This window comes from Magnolia sinica, chromosome 2 (genome assembly GCF_029962835.1).
Source record: "Magnolia sinica isolate HGM2019 chromosome 2, MsV1, whole genome shotgun sequence".
Lineage (NCBI taxonomy): Eukaryota > Viridiplantae > Streptophyta > Magnoliopsida > Magnoliales > Magnoliaceae > Magnolia > Magnolia sinica.
Genome location: NC_080574.1, coordinates 840,854 through 867,869, shown reverse-complemented (window position 1 = coordinate 867,869; position 27,016 = coordinate 840,854). Strand labels below are relative to the sequence as shown.

Sequence of the window (27,016 nt, the reverse complement as noted above, 5' to 3'; positions counted from 1 at the left end):
GGTGAAGTTCGATTGTTGAAAAAAATGCAAGACTGCCTTGCACCATCCTAAATGTGGGTCCTAATTTAGATTGATGGTCTACCAAAAATTATGATGATTTGATTTCACATCTGGATAATTGATGGGCACTCAATGGATGGGCGAAACAAAAGATATCCAATGGCCTTTGTTCATCAAATAAGATACATTTAGTCAAAGATTGGGATCATCCAATAAAATTGAATTTTTACCTATGACCTACCTGTTCTGGGTCACAACAATCTGGACAGTGTAAATTTCATTTGAGTTATTACGTGTGGAATGTTTAATACTTAGTGCATGTTATCAGCCAGCACACTGTAAAAGAGTACCAAAAAACTCCCCTTTCACGAGTGGAATTACATTCCTCAAATGGACTAGTTTTCAGCTGCTTATTACCAGCACATCTGCATAAGGTTTTGAAAGTACGCGAGCCCCAAATGACAGCTTCAATGCGGTGCCTGGTTCCCACCATCCGATGGCACACGCATTTTAAATTTGATGCTCTGGCAGAGTGTCATGATTGATATACAGACCCTGAGAAATTGTACATATGGTATATATTACCTAAGCGACTAAAATGGGAACCTTGTGTCAGTAGGCAACAGTCCTTAAAAAAGAGATTGGTTGAACAATCCTAATATTTGATTCTTGTAAACTTGTTTGTTGGACCATTGGATAATTGACATTTTTAACCATCCAATAAATGTTACCAAATCCTATAGTTATATAATCAAATTATAGTAATTTTAGTTGATGGTAAATTTAAACTAAGACCCATAAATTTTGGACAGTTTAATTTAAATTATTTATATGCCCGAGTATCAAGTTTTTCTCAACCTTTATTAGCTAAGTAAATAGCATTAACTAATGTAAAGAGAGCAAACCAGTAAACAGTGGATTTTTGTGAACGCATCTGTAACCGTTTATTTCTGGGCCTTAAGAATCCCATCAGATCAGGTCATCATGCGGACCTCGTTTGTTGATGCCTTGTCTAAAAAACAAGTTAATCTGGATATCAGGTGGGCCACACGTGTTCGCTTTAACTTGTTCATAGTTTAGTGCACATGTGGCCCACCTGATAATCAGATCATTCTGATCTCTCTGAGAGAAGACATTTACACGGTGGGACACCCATGATATGATTCTTGGATCCTGCACAGGTGGGCCACAAGGGTTGGACCGCTTCCACGAGCAGTACGTGTGGTTGCTGCCAGTGCCACACGCATCAATGTCGATACCACAATGTAACAACTTCACATTGGAAATTGCCAGAAGATTACAGTGAGCTTATAAACCCGATAAGGAAAAAAATCTCAACAACCCAAAACACAAGACAAAAAGGGAAACGCTTTGATGCTCCGCCGGAGTTTGATAATTCATCCACATCCACACCGACATGTACCCATCATTGGCCTCAAACTAAACCGTTCGAAGCACGGGGTTACACAATACATGGGTCATTAAAAAAAAAAAAAAAAAAAAATCTTACTAAACATATGATCTTAACTGACTGGGTCATGGACATCTAAAGGACGGTTAGATTAAAAAATAAAAACTAGCCTGATGTCTATTTTTTTTTTTGGGTTAGCTTGTTAGTACACACCCATGTCAACTTGGGACCGATATCAAGGCCTCAAGTGTTGAAACGAGGTATCTCCACTCAGTCTGCCAGTTGAGCTATGGATCTGGGTGTTGCCTTATGTCTATTCATCAAAGGTCAGGATCCTATAATCATTTGTATGGTGGGGCTATGCTGCTGCATGTACGGCGGATTCCAATGTGTAGGTGGTGTGTTTAATTTAAGTGCGCTTAGGTATTGTTATTAATCCTTTTTTCATTAATTAATTATTTTACTCAGTGCATTTAAAGATGGTACGTTTGCTGGATGGAGCAACAATTTACACCCATGTACACTTCTTTTCTATTGGTAGATTGGGATTGGTATGGAAGTGTATGGTCATGTACCTGTTCAAATCAATTAGAAGGTATAGCACGACAACGCACATAGAGAGAGGACAAAAAAGCTAAGAAAAAGACGTGAGCTAGAGAGAGAGAGAGATGAGTCTAAATGACTTTAATAGTGACCAACATATCTTTTACTCTTAGCCCATTTCAATTTCCTTATATTTTGTTTTTGGACGACGTCTTAACACAAGCCAAGACAACAAATATATAGAGCTCATGTCACAACCGTCATTATAATTAATTATAAATTTTTTTATTTTTTTTTCCGGTTAGCTTTTTAGTACACACCCCACCGTCAATACACACTTCAGTGTTAGCCACTCACTAGGGAATCGATACTGAGACCTCAATGTTGAAACAAGGTATCTTCACTCAATCTACAACTTGAGGTATTGAACAAGGTGTTAATTAATTATAAGTTTTGAATGTGCTATATATAAAGAGAGGTGGGCACAGGGTAGCCGTAGGAAGGATTCGAAAGGACAAAAATAAAAACGCCTGTTAGCATTATTATTGCAGGGGTCTGTTGGCCAAACGCTAATCAATCGTGGGTAAGACCTAAGTTGTTTAGTGGCTTTTTTGCAGGTGAAATTCAAATGGAGCATTAGACTTTCACATTTTCTAACTTCTAAAGTACCACTTACTTTAGTTAAAATCGGCCAGTCACTGCTCATGTTACATGTAACATATATTAATGAGTAGGTATCAACTACGCAGCACAAACAAAAGATTCAAAGGGAGGACAAAAGAAAACTACCAAAGTCATGGCACCCTATTATCTGATTCAATCACTTTGATTATTCCAATTGAAGAAGGCAAATTGATACAAACACATCAAAGATAAATTCCATTTCATTACCAGGAACTTGGAAATTTACATTTACTGTCTCATATAGCAACATTTATGAAGTGCGCATACTCAGCAACTAGCTGATTACAATTACTCAATTAATAAAAGCAATATGCCCAATAAAAAGAGAAAAATAAAACCCTCTACATATATACTACTACTGGCGGGTGGTAAAAATCCACCACTGCTAGCATCAGTAATACCAGAACAGTACAGGACTATTTTCATTCCTCTCATTAAAGCCCCTTCTTTGATAACAAAATAGCCTCCAATAATAGAAAAAGCCCAATTAAAATGATTAGGACCATTTTAAAATAAGCCCCTTTTCATGTAGACCCAACACTAGTATTTGCTACTATTTACTATTAACTGGTCCACTCCACCAGCTAAACATAGCAGCACTGCTTCACTTAGCTTAGAGAGAGAGAGAGAGAGAGAGAGAGAGAGAGTCTAGAGGAATTGGCGACCAGAAAAGGTCTGGCCAAAGGACCAGCCAGGAGGAGCGACATTGTAGGACACCACGCTACGGCCATCACCAGTAGTGACCTTGAAAGAGAGAGCCTGGCCATTGAGGTATGAATTGCTTTGCCAGTTCTGGCCCCAGTTCCTGGACATTGGCTGCCATGCTGTCCTTGATCCTTTGATGTAAACGGCATGCACATCACCAGCACCTCCCACGTTTGTTATCAGGACTAAGTTGAAGTAGGAATGGCCGTTGATGGTGAACCTGATCCCTCCCCTCTTCCTGCAGGGTACCCTACAACACCCACAAAACACAGCCTCTCAAAATGGGAAACAGAACTAGCTACAACAACAAAAACAATCGAAAACTAAGAAAATAAGAGGGAAGAAAAAAAAAAAAAAAAGCATACCTTCTATAAGCAACAGGTACAATCCCAGCTCTGTATTGAGCAATGTGCTGGAAGACAGGCTGAGAGAGATCAAAATGCTGGTTGGGTGAGTCACACCATCCTCCAGGTGGGCAGAAATTAGTGGCAGTGACCACAATGACGCCTGGGAGGCACCACTGTGGGTCATTCACACACCTAAGCTCAAAACAAGCCCCACAGCTTAGCCCATTGTTGAAAAGGGCTGTGCTCAATGCTGCTGTGTTTGTCCCATACCCTTGACTATACAAGTTCCCATAGCCACAAGCCCCACCTACAAAAACAACCACATCAATACACTACTTCAAAAACAACAATACCCAAAAAGGGTCCTCTCTAAAATGCGCATACGGTTCATGCAACCACAATTTAGAACATACCCATTGTCCCAGATGCATCACCACCTCCATAGAAGGTGGCGTGAGCATTAATCCAACCCCCACCATATCCATACCCATGTACAGATTTCAACACACAGAGAAAACCCACTAGGAATATCCCAAGATGGGCCATTTTCCTGCACAAAAACCAAGTGTTTTTCAGCAACTGTTGTACCATTCAACCTCCAAAATGTATGCAGACTAACTAAAGGAAAGGAAGAGTAGAAAGAAATGGGAGAGATTATTACATGGGAACGATTGGAGAGAGAGAAAGGGATTGTGTGGGAAATGGGAAGGATTTGTGATGAGTGTGATGGCGTTGGGGCGGTATATATAGAGGTTAGGTGGTCCAAATGTCACACGTAACTGATACTTGAGCTGTAGACCGTAAAACCGCTAAATGCAAGCGGTTTTATGGTGTGGGAAGCGGTTTTATGGCTGCGAAGCGCGTGGTTTTGGGCTGGTCCCATGTGTCTACAGGCCCACGTCCAAGAGAAACAAAGCGGTTTTGTGAGGTGGAGCTAAAACGAAAAACCGCTTGTAACCACCCCTTATTTTGAATTCCGGAAATGCCCATCTACTTTTTCCATTTTCCACTGTGTGAATGAACTTTTCCTCCTCCCTTTCGCTTTATGAAATTTTGACTTGTTATCTGATGTTACTCCCACTTTCAGATGTACGGGCGGGCCATTTTTAGTGATCCAGACCGTTGCTTACCATCGGTGGGCAATTCATGACCTTTCAATTTACGGCCTGCAAGTAGAATGTAAGGAGGAGTAAGTACACCAACGGTCCACATCCAGCTGAATAAAAGCCCATGATTTGGGGCAAGGTTCTTCTGATGTAGCCCCTCCACAAACTGAAAAGTCCAGCATGGTGTGTATCCTCGGGTCCAGCTTCACATAATTCTTTAGAATTAGTGGGGTGGGTCCCAGCCCAAGAATCTCAGGAAGCGGATTGGCTGGTGTACCACACACCAGCTGTATAGCTGCTGTCGGTACGCGTGGTGCGAAGATGAGCACTGACGCTCTTCGACCTCCAAGTTTTACGAACAGTTCAAAGGAGATCAAAGTTAAGTGGGAACCACAGTCATGCATTTATCATATCTACACTATTCATCTATTTTTAGAGATAATTTTAGGCATTATCCAAAAAATGAATTATATCCAATGATCATATGGGCAACACCACAAATAGCAGTGGAGATAATAATTTTCACCATTAAAAAATTCGTATGGCTCACCATCATGTTTATTTTCCATACAATCTATTCATAAGGTCAAAAAGACCTGAATTAAAAAGAAAAAACAAATGTCATGTTGATCCAAAACTTCTATTACCCCAAGAAAGGTTTCAATGGTACACGGTTTAATCCCCGCTACTTTTTATAATGTGGTCTACTTGATAGTAATATGTCTTATTTTCAGTTTCAACCTTTAAGACAAGCTTGCCAAAATGAATGAACGGTTTGGATATAACACATACTTCACAATCTAGCCCACAGAAATTGCTGACGTCAATACACCAACTATTATATAGCTGTATAGCTGGCGTGTGAGTTACACCAGCCAATCCGCTTCCAGAATCTCTCTCTTGCAAAATCGTACAGATTGCAATAACGTGATCGACGGCACCGATAGAACATTTTCTTAGGTGTTGTAGTTTGACTACGGTAGTTACCGAAGTTGTCATTGACTGTTGACGGAAAATTACCGTACAAAACACGTGAACGGGTCATACGGACGCGGATTACCTTGTGTCTAGCGGGATTTGATTGGACCGCTGTGGAAATGACGCTGGTTCGGCATGTGCTCGCATATAGCACCAACTGCATGCTGTTGAGAAAGCTCGGTGGACCCCACCATCATGTATGTGTTTTATCAACCCTGTCCATTCATTTTACCCCCTAATTTTAGGGCATCAGCTTGAAAAATAGGCTGATCCAAATATAACGTGGACCATATCATAGGAAATGTGATTATTGAAACCCCACTATTAAAAAATTCTTGAAAGCTACAAAAGTTTTGTATGAACTAATATTTGAAATTATTGATGGTCGGCATTCAATCACCACTGTTTCCTGTGGTGTGGTCCACCCTAAGATTTCCATCAGCCTCATTTTTATTTCTCATTGGCTAAAATGATTTAGCAAATTAGATGGACGGAGTGGATAAAACACATGAACCATGATGTGGCTATAGAGTTTTCCCCGCAGCACATTACCGACGTCCTGGTTGCGTGCCCTCATCTCTGAACCAACACGTGGCCCAAGGCCTAAAACAGTGACTGGGACATTGCTGGCTACACGACTCTGTCAGTTCATTTATTTTACCAGCAGGCACATCGAAAGTTCTAATAGACCACACCACACCAAACCAAAAAGTGGGATAGTAATACCCACAGTTGAAACCTTCATGAGGTCCGTTATGATATTTATTTGCCATCTAATCACTCAGACCTAGCGACAGAAAATCTCAAATATGATCTTGATCGCAAACTTCTTTGGTCCTCAAAAAGTCTCAGTAGTAGATCTCAAAACCTGACTGTATCATGTAAGTAAGATCCACTTGAGTTTTGAATCAACCTCATTTTTGTGCTCGGACCCTAACACGAGGCAACAAAGCAAACACACACATCATAGCAGGCCCCATGGAGTTACAAGACCATCCGTGTTCCATATAAAGCGCTTACAATAGGACATGTGAACTTCCTGTAGCCCTAAGTACCATAGGGCCCACTGAAATGTCCATGTGACATCCACTTTGGCCATCACTTTCGCTAGTTCATATTAGCACTTAGTCCAAAAAATAAGACTGACCAAAAACTCAAGTGGGCCACACCACGAGCAACAGGATAGATGGAAACACCCACCACAGCCTTTTTGGCCCACCATGATGTTTATATGCTATCTAACCCATTATTTCTTCCGCAATGAAGGGGAAACACAAATATTATCAGCCTGGTCTGAAACTGAAGGTTTCCACGGTGGATGTTCAATCCCCACTAATTCTTCTGACGTGGCCCACTTCATTTTTGTATATGCTTTAACAGTAGAAGAAAAAAGGAGCAAAAGATACAACACTCAATGGTCCCGCCGTCTGTTAGGACTTTGAACGCTGTGAATGGTTTTAATGTGAATTTGACGCACGTTCGTCTGTCTCTCTGATGAAAGCCCCTCCGCTAATCCCTCTCCCCCCCAACCACGTGGGTGATGACATATCACGTAATCGTATCCTTTTTCTTTTCATTTGATTGTGAGTCATCTACATCACTTGGATTTTCAGAATTTTGAGTGCATACTGTACACGTGTCATGCATTCACCTTCAATCCAAATCATTGTCCCCACTACAGCTGTTACATATTCTCAATATAAGATTGATTTGATTATTCTAACCCCTATTAGTTGTCATTTATTGCTGAATGTGGACCACTAACTATTTCATTTTAACCATCCATTTGATGGCCACTAATCGAACGGTTATGATCATCTTTCGAAGCAGGTTTCTGGGTTCTGGCCCATCTGTGAAAGCGTCAACAATTTCAGTCCAGCCGTACAGGTATGCCACGTGAAAAACTACTCTTGCATGCGCACGCATGGTCATACACTTGCAGAGTATGGAGGAGCTCGCTCGTCCAAAAAGCCGATGGCAGAAACCTGAAAACTGCATGGCATGTGGGAAATAGCCAAGCGCCAGTCGTGATTAGCGAATGTTGTATCTTTCCACAGCTGTTTTTTTTCCATTGACAGTTCTTTTGTTATCTGGCCTCTACTCTCTCCACGCATACAACCTCTCAATGTGGAATCTACAACACACACTTTCTAGGTGTAACCAACACATGCAAAGCAATTAAAAATCATTAAAAAATGAAGATTTATAACCTGATTTTCTGACAAAATCCAAATGTCCGGAATTCACGGCGTCAGCATTTAAGTCAACCAACCATCTAAGAATTAGATGAATAAAAAAAAAGTTTGGATATGAGGAATGACCGTGTAAAGCCCCTGCACGTTTTTCCCCACCCATGTATCACATGTGCAAGGCATCCAAGGGATGCAAAAGGTGGTATTCCCCTGTGAAGATCAGCTGGCATAAAAATCAGGCAGATCCACTCATGGGAGTGGCCCAAACTTGTACATTGGGTCAGATCTTTGATCCATTTATTTCAATGTTGTGGCTGGCCCAACTGATGAGTGGACCGCCTTATTTTCATAGCGAGTGATCTTCATTATGGGAGCCACGTTTTGCATGGCTGGGATGTTCTGTACATGTGACCCCATTGGCACGGAATATGGCACACCATGTGATAAAATGCTCGAGGTTGTAGGTCATCATTCTCTCTTTTTTTAAATGTGGATGGTTATTAGATACTCTAGCTGTGAATGGCAATAGATTGGCAGGAAGGTAGAAATGGTGCAAGTCACACACAATAACTCAATTTAAGTTGACTGAAGTGTGGGGCATACTTTTTTTGAGTTATAGTCTGGAAAATCAGTTAGTCCTACTACGATCCGAACCTTAGATTCTTGGGCACTTCTTGTTCAAAATAGGATAGTTGGACTTTTTCATTTTTAACTGTCTAACAAAAGTAAAAGCTATTTAATACTTAGATCACCCAATAAAGAGTAATATTTTGTTGATCATACAACAAAACTGGTAGCTATTATTTGGACTGTTTAGTAACTACTTCCATGCTAGTAAGCAATCGTTATGTAATTTTTAGTTGCTTGCCTACTATCCATCACACTTTGGCCCCTTGAAGTTAGGGATAAGATGATGTTTGACAACTGTTTTGCCTTTCTAGTTTTATCACATTCAGAAATATCTATTTGTATATCATTGGCGGTTTTCATCACTCGCATAAAAGAAAAGAGAACCGATTAATTGCAAGAAAAATACAATTATCATCCTTTCATCGTAAGAGAGAAAAGCATAGAGACGTGAGGTACACTAAAGTAGAGCTACACGCAGAAAGAGAAAGAAGTTAAGAGATGTCTTTAACACTGGGTAGCCCACTCACTTTTCCAATGTTGTACTCCACTAGATCTTTAAATCATTTATGTTTTCGCACTGACATCTTAACAAATTGGTGTAATAAATGTATAATGCACATGTCACATGGGTGATCATATTCCACCCTATAGCCCTTATCATATCGCTGACAACTTATGCACAACCATATGCGAAGGAGGAAAAGAAGTAAGATTAGACTACTCACATCAATGAATTGAGAAGAAGAACATATCCGTGTATCAGGTGCATGAAGAAAGAAAAGATATCAATGCCTTCTTTTCAAGGGTAGCCCTTGAGCTCATATAAAATAAAATTCTTTAAAATGATAAATAAAATTGATATTGTTAATGAAAAAATATATTTACAAATAATTTTTATATGACCTATATAACCCTGAAAACCTAAATTCATCACTTTCATAAATAATAAATTTACTGAAATTAGTTAACAACTTCTAAACTAACTTATACATTTTTAACTATCCTAACTCTAAAGTACCTTAAAAATAGTAAAATCCTAACTTATATTAAAAATTGTATAATTTAAACTTAAAATTCAAAATTAACTTTCAAATTGACATATTTTTATAAAATAGTTCAAGGGTTAGCTGTCTTTGACATTTGCCAATATGTAGAGATTATTGATAGCTTTACAACAAAATATTATAAGCATAAAATGGACAACTGAGTATAAAGTTATGGTCATCAAAAGTTATAATATACGTAGACCCTTAGAATTTTCTAGTCCAATTTCAATCTATCCTAGATGTCCTTTTCTTTATCTTACATTAATAAACCATCAATTTGAGTCGACTGAAGTGTGGAGCACACTCTTTTTGAGTTATAGTCTGAAAAATCAATTACTGTTACTACAATAATATCCTTTGAGTATTGGGCACTTCTTTTTCGAAATAAGACCGTTGGATTATTTTTCATTTTTAACTGTTCAACAAACGTAAAGCTATCTAATAGTTAGATCACCATGTAAAGAGTAATATTTTGTTCATCATACAACAAAACTAGTAGCCATTATTTGGATTGTTTAGTAACTACTTCTATACTAGTAAGCAATCTTTCGGTAATTTTTAGTTGCTTGCCTACCATCCATTACACTTCCGTCCCTTGAAGTTAGGGATAAGATGATGTTTCACGACTATTTTAAATTCTTAGTTTCATGTCGCATTCAAAAATATCTATTTGTATATCCTCGATGATTTTCATCGCACGCGTAGAAGAAAAAAGTACTGATTGCAAGAAAAATACAATTATCATCATTTCATCATAAGAGAGAAAAGTATAGAGACATGGAGAGAAAAGGTGCAGGTACACTAAAGTAGAGCTACACGCAACAAGAGAAAGAAGTTAAGAGATGTCCTTAACACTGGATGGCCCACTCACTTTTCCAGTATTGTACTCCATTGGATCTTTAGATTATTCTTGTTTTCGCACTGACATCTTAACAGGAGCTAGTGTAATAAATGTACAGTACAAATTTTATATGGTGATTATATTCCACCCTATAGCCCTTGTAATATGGCTGACAACTTACGCACAACCATATGTAAAGGAGGAAAAGAAGTAAGAGTAGGCTACTCACATCAATGAATTGAAAAGAAGAACATATCTGTATACCAAGTGCATGAAGAAAGAAACGATATTAATGTATTCTTTTTAATAGTAGTCATTGAGCTCATATAAAATAAAATTCTTTAAAATGAGAAATAAAATTGATATTGTTAATGAAAAAATCTATTTATAAAGAATTTTCATATGACCTATATAACCCTGAAATCCTAAATTCACAACCTTCATAAGTAGTAAATTTATTAAAATTAGTTAACAACTTCTAAACTAACTTATACTTTTTTAACTCTCCTAACTCTAAAATACCTTTAAATAGTAAAATCCTAACTTATTAACTTAAACTTATTCAAAATTAACTTTCAAAATAACATATTTTTAGAAAATAATTTAAGGGTTAGTTGTCTTTGACATTTGTCAGCATGTAGAGCTCGTCGATAGCTTTATAATAAAATATCATAAGTATAAAATGGATAATTGATTATAAAGTTATACCCATCAAAAGTTATAATGCATGTAAGCCTTTAGAATTTTCTAGCCCAATTTCAATCTATCCTAAATGTTTGTCTTTGTCCTACATTAACATCCTCCCCTAAAAAGTTAAATTTATCTCTTAATGTACCACATTTTTTTCTTTGTCGGCAACTAATGGTAAAAGCCTACACTTCAAATTGAAAATTTATATTTATTGTAAACTTTAAAAAAAATAAAACATTATCTTGTATCTCTATTGAATCATTTGTACATGAGTCTCAACTTCCACTTCTTATGTAACGTCAATTTTGTGATTGGTCACTCTCAATTGACGTTGACTGGCCACATGGATGTTTGTTGTCACTATTGGCCTTTTAACTATCCACTTAGGTCATTGTAAAGAAAATAGAAATGATATACATAATGGTTGGTGGGATAATAATGAAAGTAATGATCACCTTGGTCATCAAGTCATGTATATATATTGATTATTTCTATCATAAATTAATATTCCAATTTAATTGGAACTTTTTTATTTCAACTATAAATTCATCAATTGATTTATCCATAGATCCATCAAGTAATTCAGTGATAGATCCATAAAGAGACACACCATCTGTATAGATCTATTATTCTTCTTTATTATTAATTACTTAAAAGGCACTCCATAAGTTGCATAAGTCCACTCATCGTCTTTACCCTCATTTTAGAGATCTTCCCCTACTTTCTTGTTAGGGTTTCACTAATCCTCATCCGCCTCTTTTAAGTTAATAATTAGGTTAGTTATCTATATCTAAAAGCATATTGGTTGAATCACTACCCAAGTTAAACACATATAATATTTGGCCAATTAGGTTCGTATATGGAAGTTTCAGAATATGTTTCTAATATTGGGTGCTCCTACCTATTGCTTGTTTCGTCCACTCTCAGAATTTTGATTCATTGTAACAAGAGGTTAAGAGCATTCATTTTAACAAGCCTTTTGTCTTAAGCCTGTACGGTGGCCTGTGTGGATTCAATAGTAGTCTTCCTCACCACTTGGCTTCTCACAATAGGTCAGTTTAGTTGCCTATCTATACAAGTCACTAACTTGATAGCCTCATTAAGTGTCCAGAGTGGTTGCATCATAACACAATTGTATATATCCATGAGTAATCTACCTATGAACCCTATTACTTGTTATGATTCAATCTCTGTCAAGTCATTACGTGAGGATAAGCAGTAGAATTCTTCCTCATAATCCTCATGTCTGACTTCCTTAGTGGCATTTTTAGTACTCTAAAGAATACTCGATCGTAGTAGTGTCAATGGGTTGGGCTCAAGCCTAAAAAATTAGAATTTTGGATAGGGTCTGCCCAACGGCCCGACTCAAAATAGTTCAAAATCTAGGCTGAGACCTACCCCAAGTCCGGCCCGTTGACAACCCTATTTGATCGTAGTATACATGAATTATACTAACATCTTCTAAATCCACAGTTAGGTTCATATTAGTTTCTTCAGTTTTCGAATCCATGAGAATTGGAATTGCTTCCACCGTATTGAAGCTTTATCCTTTAGCTTATACATTGTCGACTTTATTGTCTCCTCAGGGATCTCCATGTATTTAGAGAACATCATTACCTCTATGAGGCAGTAAGAAAGTCCTCAATGTAATCGACGTTGGGCATTAAAGGAAGAGAAATCTATGAGGTATACTTTAATTCAATAGTCTCAATAACTTGTTCGGCGACTCCTCCAATTCCTATTGGAGGATGAACTCATCCACTTCCTGGTCGTTAGACTTATCACTATTGTGTTGGGTTTATGATATGGCACATGTGTTAGATTTATTGGACTGCAAACTAACCAACCGCTATCTCATTCAATAGTCTTAAGTCATTCGTTACATTGATTTTAAAGTCTCCATGGACCCAACCTATCTAGAAATCATTACATACATCATTTTGCATGTATTATTGAGTTTTCTATTGAAAGCATTTAAACTTTGCTCTAGATGATGCTTGATTCTCTGAAATACCGCATATAGGATTATACTGGCCGATACACTATTGGACAATATGACCCGAGCAAAGACCTCGCTCTAATACTAGATAATGTAGCAAGTGTTTTAACGAATAAGTGTGGCCCTTAAATCCACAAGGAAAGAGAAAACCTCTAAAAATAAGAAATTAAACTGCTATTAATAACTATTTTAAGTCCATTAATTAGTAAAGTCCTTTTATATGACTTATATAAGCTCTTAAATCATAAATTATAATTTTTTGTAATAATAAACTTTTCTAAAATAGTAAATTAATTTATAAACGGGCTAAAATTCTTTTCCATTACTTAAATAAAGACTTTAATCAACTCTAAAAATCCAAATTCCAAAATACCCTAAAAATAATAAAACTCATGACTTAAAAATAATAATAAATTTTAACTTAAAAATTCAAATTAACCTAAAAATAATCCATTTTTGAAAATATCATTCAACAGTCAATGGCCTTTACAGTTGACTATGTAGAGCTTGTCAATGAATTTTCAACAACATGACTATATGCACAAAATGAATAACTAATCATAAAGTTATGGTCATCGAAAGTTATAATGTGCACTAGGCTTAGATCGAACTTTCTGACCTAATTTCTTTTTATCCTAGCCTTTTAGGATATTGTTATTGACTTTATCCTATATCAAATTCTCAATTAAAGGCTCAAGTACGTTAAAAATTACTTATTAATGTTTCTTCTTCTAATTACTAATGCTAAGGGCAAACCTGTTCAAAAGCTAGTCACTTTATGTACAATATGTTTATCTTACAAAAATTAATAGACCATGTTAACATGGTTATTTTTTAACTAGAGTAGAAACAAATGAATTGGAAGCACTTGCGTTTATCTCTACTGTGATTAAAGAGGAAAAAACTTAACAAAATAAAAATCAGAGGAACATTTGAGTTGAGTGTCACGTGCGACACATGGCCAGTGACATCTGATAGTATGCTTTCATTTTCGTCACTCCAATGTAAAAAAGATCCTACAGAATGTAAGTTTTTCCTTTGTCCTCTACCTTTAAAAACCAAAGTACTTTCGATAAAGTTGTGTTGTCTTTTGAGATGGACGTATGTTATTTAGCTATCGAAAGTGATTTACAAGAGCTGTTATGCTCACACGTATCCAGTGTACATGCTACTTGTTTGGCTCATTTTGCAAATCAAAGCACATCTGGCACTTCTTTTGCGGAAATCAAAGCACATTTGGCCCTTCTTTTGTCGTAATTAAGCATTAGTGACTTTTCATTTTTATGGATTCTTCTAACTAAATGCAGTGAAACCAAACAAATAGAAAACATTAGAAATCTGTAACCAACATGCTACGATTTCCTTTGCTCACCTCATCGACCGACAGGGATGATGTACAACACATGTTTTCCACATTGCACAAAACATCAATGCTTTGTGGGCCCACCATACTCTGTTTATATTGCATCTATTCCATCCATCAAGTTTAGTCCTCAATTTCGTTCCACTGGGCCAAAATCATCAAGACATACAACTCATATGGGATACATTATATGGAACAATGAGGATGAGACAACAACAATAGGTTTATTTATGAGGCCACCATAGTGCGTATCTTTTATTAAAACCGATCATCAAGTGTGGCTCGCAAGGATTATGAGATCTTCAAATCCAAGGGATTTTATTGGTATGTCATCAATGGTGACACCCACCGTATCAACGGTATGGATCGCATATAAATTGAAAAGTCAGACATACTACAAAATTCGTAAGCCAGAACACTATTCTGCCTGAGTACTACTTAAATGCATTACATGAGCTCTGCGATCAATTGTTAGTTTTCAAATTCCACTTTGAAATGCTTGTTAATATTCACACCCAACCATTGTTAGATGGTGGGAGATATATGCCACCGACACACCTGGTAACTTTTAAAGCATTTTCCTTTTCAAAATAGAAGTACAAATTGAAAATTGGCAAAGCACGGTTAATAATAAGTAGTTGACTACAACACTGGGAACAAATGTAACTGATCTGAACTGGCGGATCATCATCGATGCCACAGTTGATGATGGCCATAAAACCAACTTGATGGGCATAAAACCAACTCGGTGGCCATAAAAAACTATAAAGAAAAAATACTCAGTACTTACCAACCATGTAGATTTTAGCCCAAGGGTCATCTGAGAAGCGTGAATTTGATATTGTTTGGCAAGAATTCGGTTGTAGGTACATGTGTATAGTGCCAAACGTGCCAAAGCCTTTTACAGCTTGATCTAAATCAAATGTAAAATTAGACAATTTGTGAAGATGTGAGTTTATACTTCTAATAAGTTATTTTAACTTTCAGTCAAAATAATATTTTCTCATCGTGATAGCATAAACAACCCAATTTCATAAAATATGAGAGTAAAATGTATTTAATTATATTGAATTGAAATAAAAATAAAAACTTACAATAATATTTCTTGACGATCAATGCCTGTGGCATAGATAGTCATGCTTTAAATCTAAATCTTTATTGGTTTAATGATTTTGGTATAAACGAAAGTAATTATAGTATTGGAAAAATAAATAAATTTCTTCCACATGACCCAACACTTGGCGTAGATGGAAGAGAGTTGTACTACTCCTAATCTAAGTCAATCCAACATAGCAGCATAGACAGATAGGATTACACTAATCTTATACTAAAAAAAAGTATAGCATAGGCAAGTTGTCCAACTCTAGGATAACTTATATATTAAAATACAATATAATGATAAACAACATTACAGTATACATTTGATTTGATATGATATGTATTAAGTTAGCAAGGACTCAAAGCACTTTGATCTTCTTTCTATTTATAAAATTTTAAAGCGATTGTTGGAGAGATCTTCGTAGCCACTTCTCTTGTTTGTTAATGTTGATATGACCGTCTCGGCCCAAAGACAATTTTGGCTTATCAAACGATACTATATATGTTAGTCATTTATCATGAGTTGGCCATTAGTTGCATACATATCCTACCCTTGTTACATGGATGAGAGTTTCTCTTAAGCTACCACACGTTAGTGATAGCTATCCTCCTCTCTAAGTAAATATAAATAATGCGCCATGAAATTCAACCAACTTAGCATGATTATTATTCTATTCTTCAAATATTTTTGGCCATAAAGTTCGTATGCAATGTCATGGTGCGTTAGATAAATTCATCATTTTTTATGACCGTGTTTCGATTGAAACTCAACTTCAATCATGAAATCAAAGTGGTGATTAGCTGACTTTGCCACGTAAGTGAGATACATGACATATGTAGCATTGTTTTAAACAATTGGACTTACCCCTTTTGGATAATTCGTGACTTTACGAATTCTAATTTTCTTCATCCATCAGGACAATCGAAGAAATTTTTCATTTATCTATTATTGAAATTTCTCTACTATATGGCATTATCTAAGTCAATAAATTTGACATGGTCAAATCAAACTTAAACAGATATAATGCTAATTACCATAAAATTCATATGAATTGAAATCATCAATTGCATTTGACAACTTGCAATTAAAATCCACAGGAATCTAGTTGTCAAAATATTCAATTTGTATTTGACAACCCGTAATTCAAAGACAGAAAATAAGAGAGATGACTTTATTTTGCCTAATAAGTAGTAATTGATGGTGATTAAAATCCATATACAAAATGAAATGACATGGATCTTTTGTGATTTCAAAAAAAGTTATTTTTGGTGTAGTTTATGTGAATTAGATTTCAATTCACATCAGATACACTCCTCTCAAGCACACTGTAACGTCTCAGAAAAATCCATACAAAGACCCGAGTACCACCTCAGGCAGAAACCGCTAAGGATCAAATTACGAAGAAATTAGACGAAAATTAATTAAGTACTAAACTAAATTAATTAGTAGATTAGCTTGAACCGCTTTCTATACGAACTGCAAGACCCAAAACTAGTAGAATCGCTAATTTTACATTCCCTAAAAACCTAGGAGAAATCTCAAAACCCAGTTGCTCTTGGGAGCACATTAAAACTCCGTATCAGACCTGGACCGCGGTCAAAAGTTCGATTACCACGAAACTATACAATTATGACCACCTTACTGGGCTTGACAACCATCTCGAAAATTAAGTCCCAATAGTATCCAAAAATGCACAACTTGAGCCCTGAGCGAAGTGTGTGAGAAGCGCGAATGTCTTTAGAAAATAGACTCAAACTTAAGTGAATTGGGCCGTTTGCTTACAAGCCAAATTTAAGGTTTCAAACCGTCAGATTCTGACCCAACTACACCCTTGGATCAGGAAAATTTTCCTACACATGTCAGTGTACTTGTGACCCTGATCGAGCGGCGATGACTGTTGAACCGAAACTGGTCCTCCGCGGTCGATCCACTAATCCGATCAGACCGAAACTTTAACCTGGCGTAAATCCATTGCCAGAGAACTTTCTCTAGACCGTATGTAAAAAATGGTCCTCCAGATGAGCTCTATTGACCCAAAACAGACAACTTTTGACTATCACCTAAGTATATCATGGCCCTGGGGCCATTAGCATCAGTTCTGGGCCTATATAAGGGCCTTAACCCACCCTTCCCTCATTCCATACGAATTTTCTAAACCTTATGAGAGAGAAGAGATAAAAAAGAAGAAAAGAGTGAGGAGAAGAGAGAGAGTGTGAGAGATAGTTGCAGGGATTCGTTCCCGCCGTTTCTCGTATCGAATCGTCTCCCCTATGTCACTATACCGGCGATTTCGACTCCATTCTTGGGTAAGAAATCCTAACCCTAATCTGTGTTAGGTATCTAAATAGAGTAAATGGTGAAATAGCTAACCTATTTCATGCTATAGGTTGTCGTTGTGTCATAGACAAAGACGTAGTGTTCAAACTGAGTACGATACGAGTTTACCGACGAAAGGTGCGGACTATAAACGTTTAGGTTATGGTTTTCAAGGCTTTCAATGTCAGTTAATGATTTATGACTGACTTGATTGCTATCACATGTACTTAGATACGATGATTGCCGTATATTACACATATATATGAACTATGTTGAATAAAATGCATTCCATGTGTTTGATGAAATGTTTGAATGAATATGGAATTATGATTTGTGCTTGCCATGATTATTGATTAAGAATATATGATTGTTGTACGTGTGACAACTCCTTTGTGAAAGGATTTGCCCTAACACATGTTATAACCAAGTTATATCATGTATGTCGAAGGTGTAGCTTAAGTGTTTGATAAAATGTCTAAATGAGTAATTGTTTGACAAAATGCATTTATTAAAGGTGTTGAGATAAGATTCTCAACCACCTTAACTATATGCATTAATTTCTTTATATAACATCAATCCAACTACATGATTTAGGTACGAAAAGCATATGTGCAATAATATGTTTATCCTGTATGTTTTTATGAAATGCTTAAGTGATTACAATGCTTGAATTGTTTGCTCTATACTATTATGACTATCATATATGAATGTTATTATCTTGGAGTGTGATTGGGATTACAACATAGTCCAGGCATTTGGTAACAGATTTCATTAGAGTGGTTGAATTGGTTCCGCCACCAAGGACACGTTCGATGAATCCGAGTCATACGATGATTATCGACAGTGGTTAGGCTACAAGGAGTGCGTATGCGCTCCATGTCAACTAACTTAGCATACGCCCGTACCAATCGAACTTGTCAAGTAACTCGATTGGCCTAATGTGTGTTTATCATGTATGGACACTACTGCCTGAATCTAAAGTATCACTTACCAGTGCAAAGCCAAGGACATGTTCGATGAATCCGAGTCGTACGATGATTATCGACAGTGGTTAGGCTACAAGGAGTGCGTATGCGCTCCATGTCAATTAACTTAGCATGCGCCCGTACCAATCGAACTTGTCAAGTAACTCGATTGGCCTAATGTGTGTTTATCATGTATGGACACTACTGCCTGAATCTAAAGTATCACTTACCAGTGCAAAGCCCGTTTAACCTTGGTACCACGATCCGCTAAGACTCATGAGCTGAACATGGTGGTATATGGGATACCGTGGTCGAGCTGTCAGCCTACGCTGGGGTGACGAGTCTCCCGTAATGACCAGTGAGCAACTTAAACTCATGAGCCAAATATGGTGGTGTATGGGACACCGTATTCGAGCTGTCAGTCTACGCTAAGGTGACGAGCCTTCCCATAGTAACCTTGAGTATAAAATAGGCCCACGGTCAGGTGACGAGCCTCTCGTAGTGACCTCGAGTGTGAATTAAGCTTACGTCGAAGTGACAAGCCTCCCATAGCAACCTATAGTGTTAACTCGTGAACTTGCCTATCGTATGTGATTAACTAGGATTGACGACCCTAGATGGATCATTGTTTGGGTCAATGATATAAAAGGAGATACCTTAGCTTCCCAAACCTGCTGTATGAATAAGTCTAATTAAGAACTTGGCTAATCATGCACATGCACCACATTGCATGTGCCTTTAGCGTTGGAGTTGAGCACAGCGGAGTGTTGCATGCGCGACCGTGAGATGATGTCGCAGAAAGAGTGTACGCGAGGGCATACATCATTATCGTATCTCATCCTTGCATTAACAAGAGTACTTAGAAATGCTTGTTGTATTGCTTTATCATTACTGCTTAACTGAATTGATAACATGTTAACCTTTGCCTTATAGATCCACTGAGTTGATCACTCACTCCCACTTTGGGAGGTGTTTTAAAACACCAACCAGACTCTGTTGTTTGTTGTAGTTTTAGATGACGACGAGGCTTACAAGACAGAGCCTGCCTTCTATGACAGCGAGGAGGAATTCTCCTACCTGCAACTCTCTTGCGGGTCTATATAGACCTGGAGTTGCGTCACCGGGGCTACAGGGATATGGATTAGATAACATTACACTTTATCATTTTACAAATTTTAGAATTATACATGTAATTATTTAACCTGGTGACATTCATACTCTGGGGACTTACAATCACTTAGATGCTTTACATATTTATCACAGTCTTCCGCTTGCGTAATTTAACTATCTCTGGAGTATGATATGCTGATTTGGTGCAATCCACTCATGTTTAATGCACTAATATGAACTACATTTAATCATCATTATCTATGTTACATAAGTAATGCGTTGGAAGTCGGGAGTTGAGTTTCTGCTCGACCCCCGATTTTCAGGGCATTACACACACTTACCACCAACTCACACATCCATGTTGCCAAACAACCTGTAACTAAAGAGCATTTTTGTTATTTTGAAATCATATTAGGTCCATTAAATGGTCGATTTTGGTCCTTCACCTGAATCAATTATTTCTTATGTCCTAACTACCTCATCAAAGCCTTTAGAGGGTGAAATAACTAGTTCTTTCTCCACATGTGTTATTGCATATGCTTTCCCGACTGAAATCCTTTGAGATTTACAAGTCAATCTAAATTCCCAGCTCAACTCTATCTATGTTCAACCCATTTGGATAGCTTGGATTAGATACATGTATACCACGTGCAGCGTGGCAACATCCATGAGATACTGATGGTTATGCTTCTTGCAAACATTTCATTAACTTCGTTCGAGCCCCGGAGATCAAAGTAGCGTTATTCTCATGATATGATTGACTAAGTGATGGGCCCTCCTTGTTTGCCAAATGACTGATTTAGCCCCATTGTATACCGCAATTCTGGTTTTTAATAATGACACGGGCTTTGATACTTGAATTTAAATATGAGTTATTGAACTTTTACTTTTCAATGTTCGAGATCCTTCTTCGTACTCGATCACTCTTTCACCAACCGTTTCTTAAGATGACTCCTGTAGCAAAGAATACAGAATATAAACGGTTCATATCATCGTCTAAGATTCAAACCCACGCCCGTACGATGGGTCGTGTATATCATGTCAAAACTCCGTGAAATGTACAAAATGACCATTTTATCAATGTGATTCGTTTGGATTTTAAAATTGAACTCAACGCTTGGAAAACGATCTCATTACTCGTGTGTTTCTCTGCATTTTCCATTTTCAGGGATCGGCCCATAATCTCGGCCATACTTCCTTTGCTCCGAAGTTAGAAAAGTTGTGGAACCATATATTTTGCAACCCATACCTTTAATCTGATGGGTCCCATTGTAGATGGATCATGCCCCAAAATGCCCCCTTGACCTGACGACCTAATCTCTTCAATCTGTAGCTTGAAAATATATTGTCATTATAAAAGGTTAGCAAGATTCCATTATATATATATATATATATAAAAGATCAAGGTTACATGGACCGTAATTTTTGGCATGACTGGACCATGGGCTTTGTGCATAAAAAATAAAAAAGACCCTAGGAAACTATGCATGTGATCTAATCCTTAGGAATCATATGACATGGATATTAGCCCACAAATTTACTAATGCCAAGTGTTGATCTATTGTTGTACGCTATTTCTGAATGGTTTTGGAAAACTCAATTAGAAATGACAGTGTTAAAGATTTTCAATGATACTTGGAGTGTTTTTTATAGAATTACAGTTAACATGATGATAAGACAGGGATTAAGTAAGAGATATTCAAAAGTAATGTAGAGCGGGTCGCGAACACTTTCATGTCCAAGATGGATTAGAGAAGGCTCGATTGGAGGCAGAAGTCATCTACACCGTTAGAACCTTAAATCAGGCATATCTCGCAAACTGAAATGAGTTACTCAACGTACCATATATGATTTTAGCGGTAGGGAGAGCTACTTTAGCCAACCGCCCACGCCGAATTTGCGAGATTTCATCATATCGATGGTAGAATTCCGTGTTTATTTTTATTTTTACTAATTTTTAATAAGTTTTAGTTTGATTATAACTCTTCATCCGTTGGGCTTAAAGAGTTGTGTCCAACATGAAAAGTGTTTAGAAAAATTAGGAGAATAACATGGTTAAGACATATATGACACTTACTATAAATAGTAAATTTACTATTTATAGTAAGTTATGAATTTTAGGGAGTTTTAGTTATAGTTTAATTCCTAAACTTCTTTCAAGTCTTGGTATCCATATTTAAAGGGTTGTAGACTCGTTTATTTCATCTATCACTCAAGTTACAAATTTTCATAAATATTATTTCTATTTTCTTGCTTTTTCCTCGTGAATTTCAAAAGTTTCTGTGAGTTGTCCAGAGAAGCTCCGTGGATTCGGAGTAGTTATCCTTAAGGAAGACGGTGATCGACCTCATCACATTCATCCATGCATCAAAGCAAATTAAGTGGCTGAGAGCCATCCAGGATGCGACTGAGAAGTGTTCAAAAGCATATCAAGCGGCCAAGAGGCAGACAGAAGAGAGAAACATGATCCAATGGTTCAAGATACAAAAGGAAACTAAAAAAGACAGAACCTAGTTGACAAAAAAGGAACAATCACAAAAAGGAAACGAAATAATAGAAGGATCTAAAGAGAGGCACTTTAACTACTGTAATAGTTGGAGTAATGGAAATGGCATTTGAAAAAATAAATTGCAACAGAACTCTAAAAATGGCAGGAGAAATCCACGAATCAACAATTATCTAAAAATGCAACACACAATTAAATCAAAACAAATCTATATTTTATCTCAGCTTATCTTATAATCTAGTAGCAATAATGCATACTTATAGTTTTTAGTTGTAATATAAACCTATGCTTATATGCTATATTTGTTCTTTATCTAATATCGTGTAGTTTTTTTAAGAGACGTGTTCTTCTAATGGCATTTAGTGACTAATTGTGAGTTTTTTCTTTTTTCAAGATTCAAATTTTTTTATATTTTCATGAAAAAGAAGTCAAATAGCATTATTATAATAATATTAAGAAATTTTCAAAATATTAGCAATTTTGAATTTTTTTTGGTGTTTATTTTGTAAAATTTGTTATGTTGTTTAACTCAACAATCATTTAAACTTTAACTAAGTTATTATATAATTATATATAGAATTTTAAAATATTTATTAATTTATAATAAAGATTTGCATATTTTAACAAGATTTTCTCAATAATATCGTCAGTAAAATCTCAAAATTCAAAAATATCCTGAAAAATCCTTGAGAACAAAATTTATCCTCATGGCAAAGAACAAAAAATAATCATAAATAGTGTTAGTTGCACTTGTTCAAAGAGAAATTATTGACTGTGAGCATCCATGTCAGACAAAAGTGGCATTTTGTATAGGATCATCCTGGTTTCTAAGTGAAACCCATTCTTAAGATGTACGGCCCAACCAAGCCCAATCATCTAGTAGTCATCAATACCACTTATATCACATTAGCACATGTGCTTGCATTTGTATCCGACATGTATCACATTAGCACATGTGCTTGCAGATGGAGCTATTTGGATGCTCATAAAACTGTATACATGCTATATAAGTCATGCAATGTTAGACAACCTTTATTATAGTTAGTTTACTGAGCACTTAAAAAGAAGAGTTCGAATTCTCTGTTTATCAAGTACACAAAATTAATGTTTGTTACAATGTGATTGGGCCACACCATTACAATCTGTATTTAATGTAGTAGAAGTGTTAACAATATTTGCAGGAAAATATAAAATCTTATTTCTGACAAGCAAAGGATCTAGATTAAAAGAGGTGTGGTGGAATACGCAGAGAGTTGGTATGATTGGTGATCGATGCTCCTTAGCATAATGGGACATATATGCCTTGATTGACACGCATGGGACGTGCAAGGAACTTCAATATGGATCGTCGCATATGTACTACATGTTAGTGCATGCTTAAACATGAACTATCAAATATATAAATATTTGGCATATAATGCCTATGCACAAAACATTATATATTTGTACATATAATATAAGGTATGAGGCTTTTAGCATGTATAGTAAATCTAACTCTTTTTAATAAGAATAGACTATTCATATTCAAACATACATGATATATATGTTGTAAAACAGATGTCTAAAATCTGTAATTCACCGTGCTACTTGACCAGTCGAGGGACTGGCTCGATCAGTCGAAGGGGTCTTTCGACTGGTCGAGGCCCACCCAACTCGAAGTCCAGCGTGTATATATTTTGAGTATCCGGGACGCTCGACTAGTCGAGGGACAAGCTCGACCGGTCGAATGGGTACTTCAACCAGTCGAAGCCTTGACTTGACTAGTCGAAGGTTGCGCAGTCTATGCGCGGACTACGTAAATTTGATGCGGTTTCTGAAATTTTTCAAAGTATGTGCGTAAGTGGAGTTTCCTAAACTATAAATAAGGGTCCATATGGCTATTCTAAAGTATGCTAAGGCTTCCTAAAGGTATTTCAAAGGTTTTTAGAAGGAGTTCTAGGGTTTCAAAGGGTGTAGCAAGGGTGAGATTCAAGGTTGTTCGAATTGGGTAAGTCATCTCTCTTCGTAATTTCTATATTCATGGTGGAATTTTGTCACTTTGTGCCATGGTTTTTTCCCAAAAGGGTTTTTTACATTAAATATGTGTGTTCTCTTATGTTTGCATGGTGCCATTGGATTGCTATCCTAGATCTAGATATGTCTGATTCGGCAGCACGAATCCCCAACAAGTGGTATCAGAGCAATCGTTAGGGTACAGATCTGAATCTGCAGGATTAGTAATAATGGCAAACACTAGGTATGATATTGAGAAGTACTCAGGGAAAATAATTTTGAATTATGGAATATCAAGATGATCAGTTCCTTAATCAAGCAAGGCGAAGATGGTGCTCTTAAGTAACAAAAGTCTACTATGACTGATGATGATTGAAATAGTCTTGATAAGAAGGCTTTATCATCGATCTATTTATGTCTCATGGATAAGGTTCTCTACAATGTCATGAGGGAGAAAACTGCGTCTAAGTTATGGGTGAAGTTAGAGGATACCTATGCGAAAAAATTCTCTGAAAATCGCCTACACTTGAAGCAGCAGTGGTATAACTTCAAGATGGAAGAGGGTGAAGATCTGGAGGCTCATATCAGCAACTTTAATAAATTGGTTAGCAAATTGCTAGATATGAAGGAAGTAATGAAAGATGAGGAATAAGCATGTATGTTGTTGAATTTTCTTCCAGCATCGTATGAATAATTCAAGGACATAATGTGTACGCTGTTAAGGGTTGAATATTGCATATTAGACCACAATTACTACCTGAATTTACGAACATGACACCGCTTAACGGTTTATTTTAATCGTGTTTGTGATGCAAGGTGAATCTAGGAGCGTGGACTGGAAAGGATGCTAAAAGCATGAATTTAACGCTCAGGCATCACCAAGGCATTGAATGGGGCTCCATGGGACCAAGATCGAGGATTTACACGCCGGAGATCAGAGAAATTTCAGCCACTCATCTTAAATAGGCCTAAAAGACGTCCAGAATGCAAGATCATAGAGTTCCCACCATCTGATCGGCTCAAAACTTTATACAGGATCTAAGGACTATAAATTAACCGTACACGTCAAAAATAATCCATTAGATCATTATGGAAGTGGCCCAACGGATAGATCAGCCCCCGAAAACCTGATTTGGGGTCCACCTGATATCTGGATATGCTTCAATTTTGGTCCTAACTGTTAAAATAATCTAAGAAAAGAGATGGACGGAACAGATTTGTCATGAACATTACAGAGGAGCCCACATGTATATTGCATGTACATAAGGTACATGTGCACAAGAGATGCACCGGACGGAGAATCCGGTCAAACAGAGGGCTGACCAAGCCTTCCTTTAAAAATGGAATTTTTCGTTTTCGGCAGCGTTCGCACGGATGATTCCAGTGGGCCACTATCATCATCAATTTCGACGATCCGAACCGTCCAATTGCTCCATGGAGTGGCCAAGACCCTCGCCAAGCTCGCCTTTCGGCCCCAAGCACATGTACGCACGAGGAATGTTGTAAAACACAGAATGGATGGCCTAATCTTTATCGTAAGATAAATCAAATGGGCCACACCAAACCCAATCTAAAACCATACATATATGAATGTTTTTTCGTGCAGAATCCAATGAACGGATTGGATTTCTCAGAGAATTCAATCATGGGGCCCTCTGACACCACCGACTCAAAACGGAAATTTCCGTTTCTTCTGGCGTGAAATAGAGCACCGTTTGATCTATAATGGGCCTCCATTATGGTCCAAATGCTCAATCTGAGCCGTCCATCATGTATAGTGGCTCGATTTAATCAAACCCATGTTGACCTTGTGCACTCATGCACGCACACGTGCTGGTTTCAATAATTACAAATGGACAGCCCTGCACAGATTGTAGCTTGATTACTACCTTCGGCCGCGTCAATAACATTCTAAAACCACCCATATCTTGCTGAAATTTCATGTACAATCCAATGAATGGATTGGATCTTGTGAGCAATTCTAAGAAATGGGTCCCACCAACGTTAAGAGTCAGTCAGCAGGCCCTGCTGCGCACGTTGCTACGTAAGCTTACGCACATCACCGACTGACCTCCACCGACACAGCCTTGGCTATAAAAGGAGAAGAAAGGGAGAGAGAAGGGGATCCGATTGTGGACGTGAATGCAAGAGAGAGTTTTTTTTAGTTTTTCTGTTTTTCTTTTCTTTTCTTTTTAGAATTAGTTGATCATGTATGTGGTTAGCTAACCTCTTAGCTTGGGCTAAGAGGTGAAGCTTGTGGTGTGATGAGTAGTGTTCTACTGGTTTGATTCATGTTATGAACTGATTGATTCTAGTTTGATTATTAAGGAATGCCTTTAGTTGTTAATGGTTTGTTGTGGCTTAAATTACAATAGATCTCCGATGGCTTGAGTATTTCCTTTTCCTCTTGTGATTATGAAGTCAGGAAGATCTATTGTTTACTATCGTCTCTTGGGTATGGTTAGATAACGGCACCCTTCCTACCGTTCATAC

General features: G+C 37.1%; 1 protein-coding gene across 2 annotated transcripts; it reads right to left on the bottom strand.

Moving 5' to 3' along the window:
• Window positions 1-2,806: 2,806 nt before the first annotated feature.
• Window positions 2,807-4,492, bottom strand: LOC131231132 (expansin-A10-like). Of its 2 annotated transcripts, XM_058227233.1 has the most exons (4): window positions 4,352-4,492; window positions 4,104-4,240; window positions 3,709-3,997; window positions 2,807-3,593 (listed from the first exon to the last, which is right to left on the bottom strand). In XM_058227233.1, coding segments are annotated over exons 1-4 (735 nt in total). In that variant the 5' UTR covers window positions 4,354-4,492; the 3' UTR covers window positions 2,807-3,286. The 2 variants fall into 2 exon arrangements, with proteins under 2 accessions (XP_058083216.1, XP_058083209.1); XM_058227226.1 differs by lacking the exon at window positions 4,352-4,492 and having other exon boundaries at window positions 4,104-4,316.
• Window positions 4,493-27,016: the final 22,524 nt, after the last annotated feature.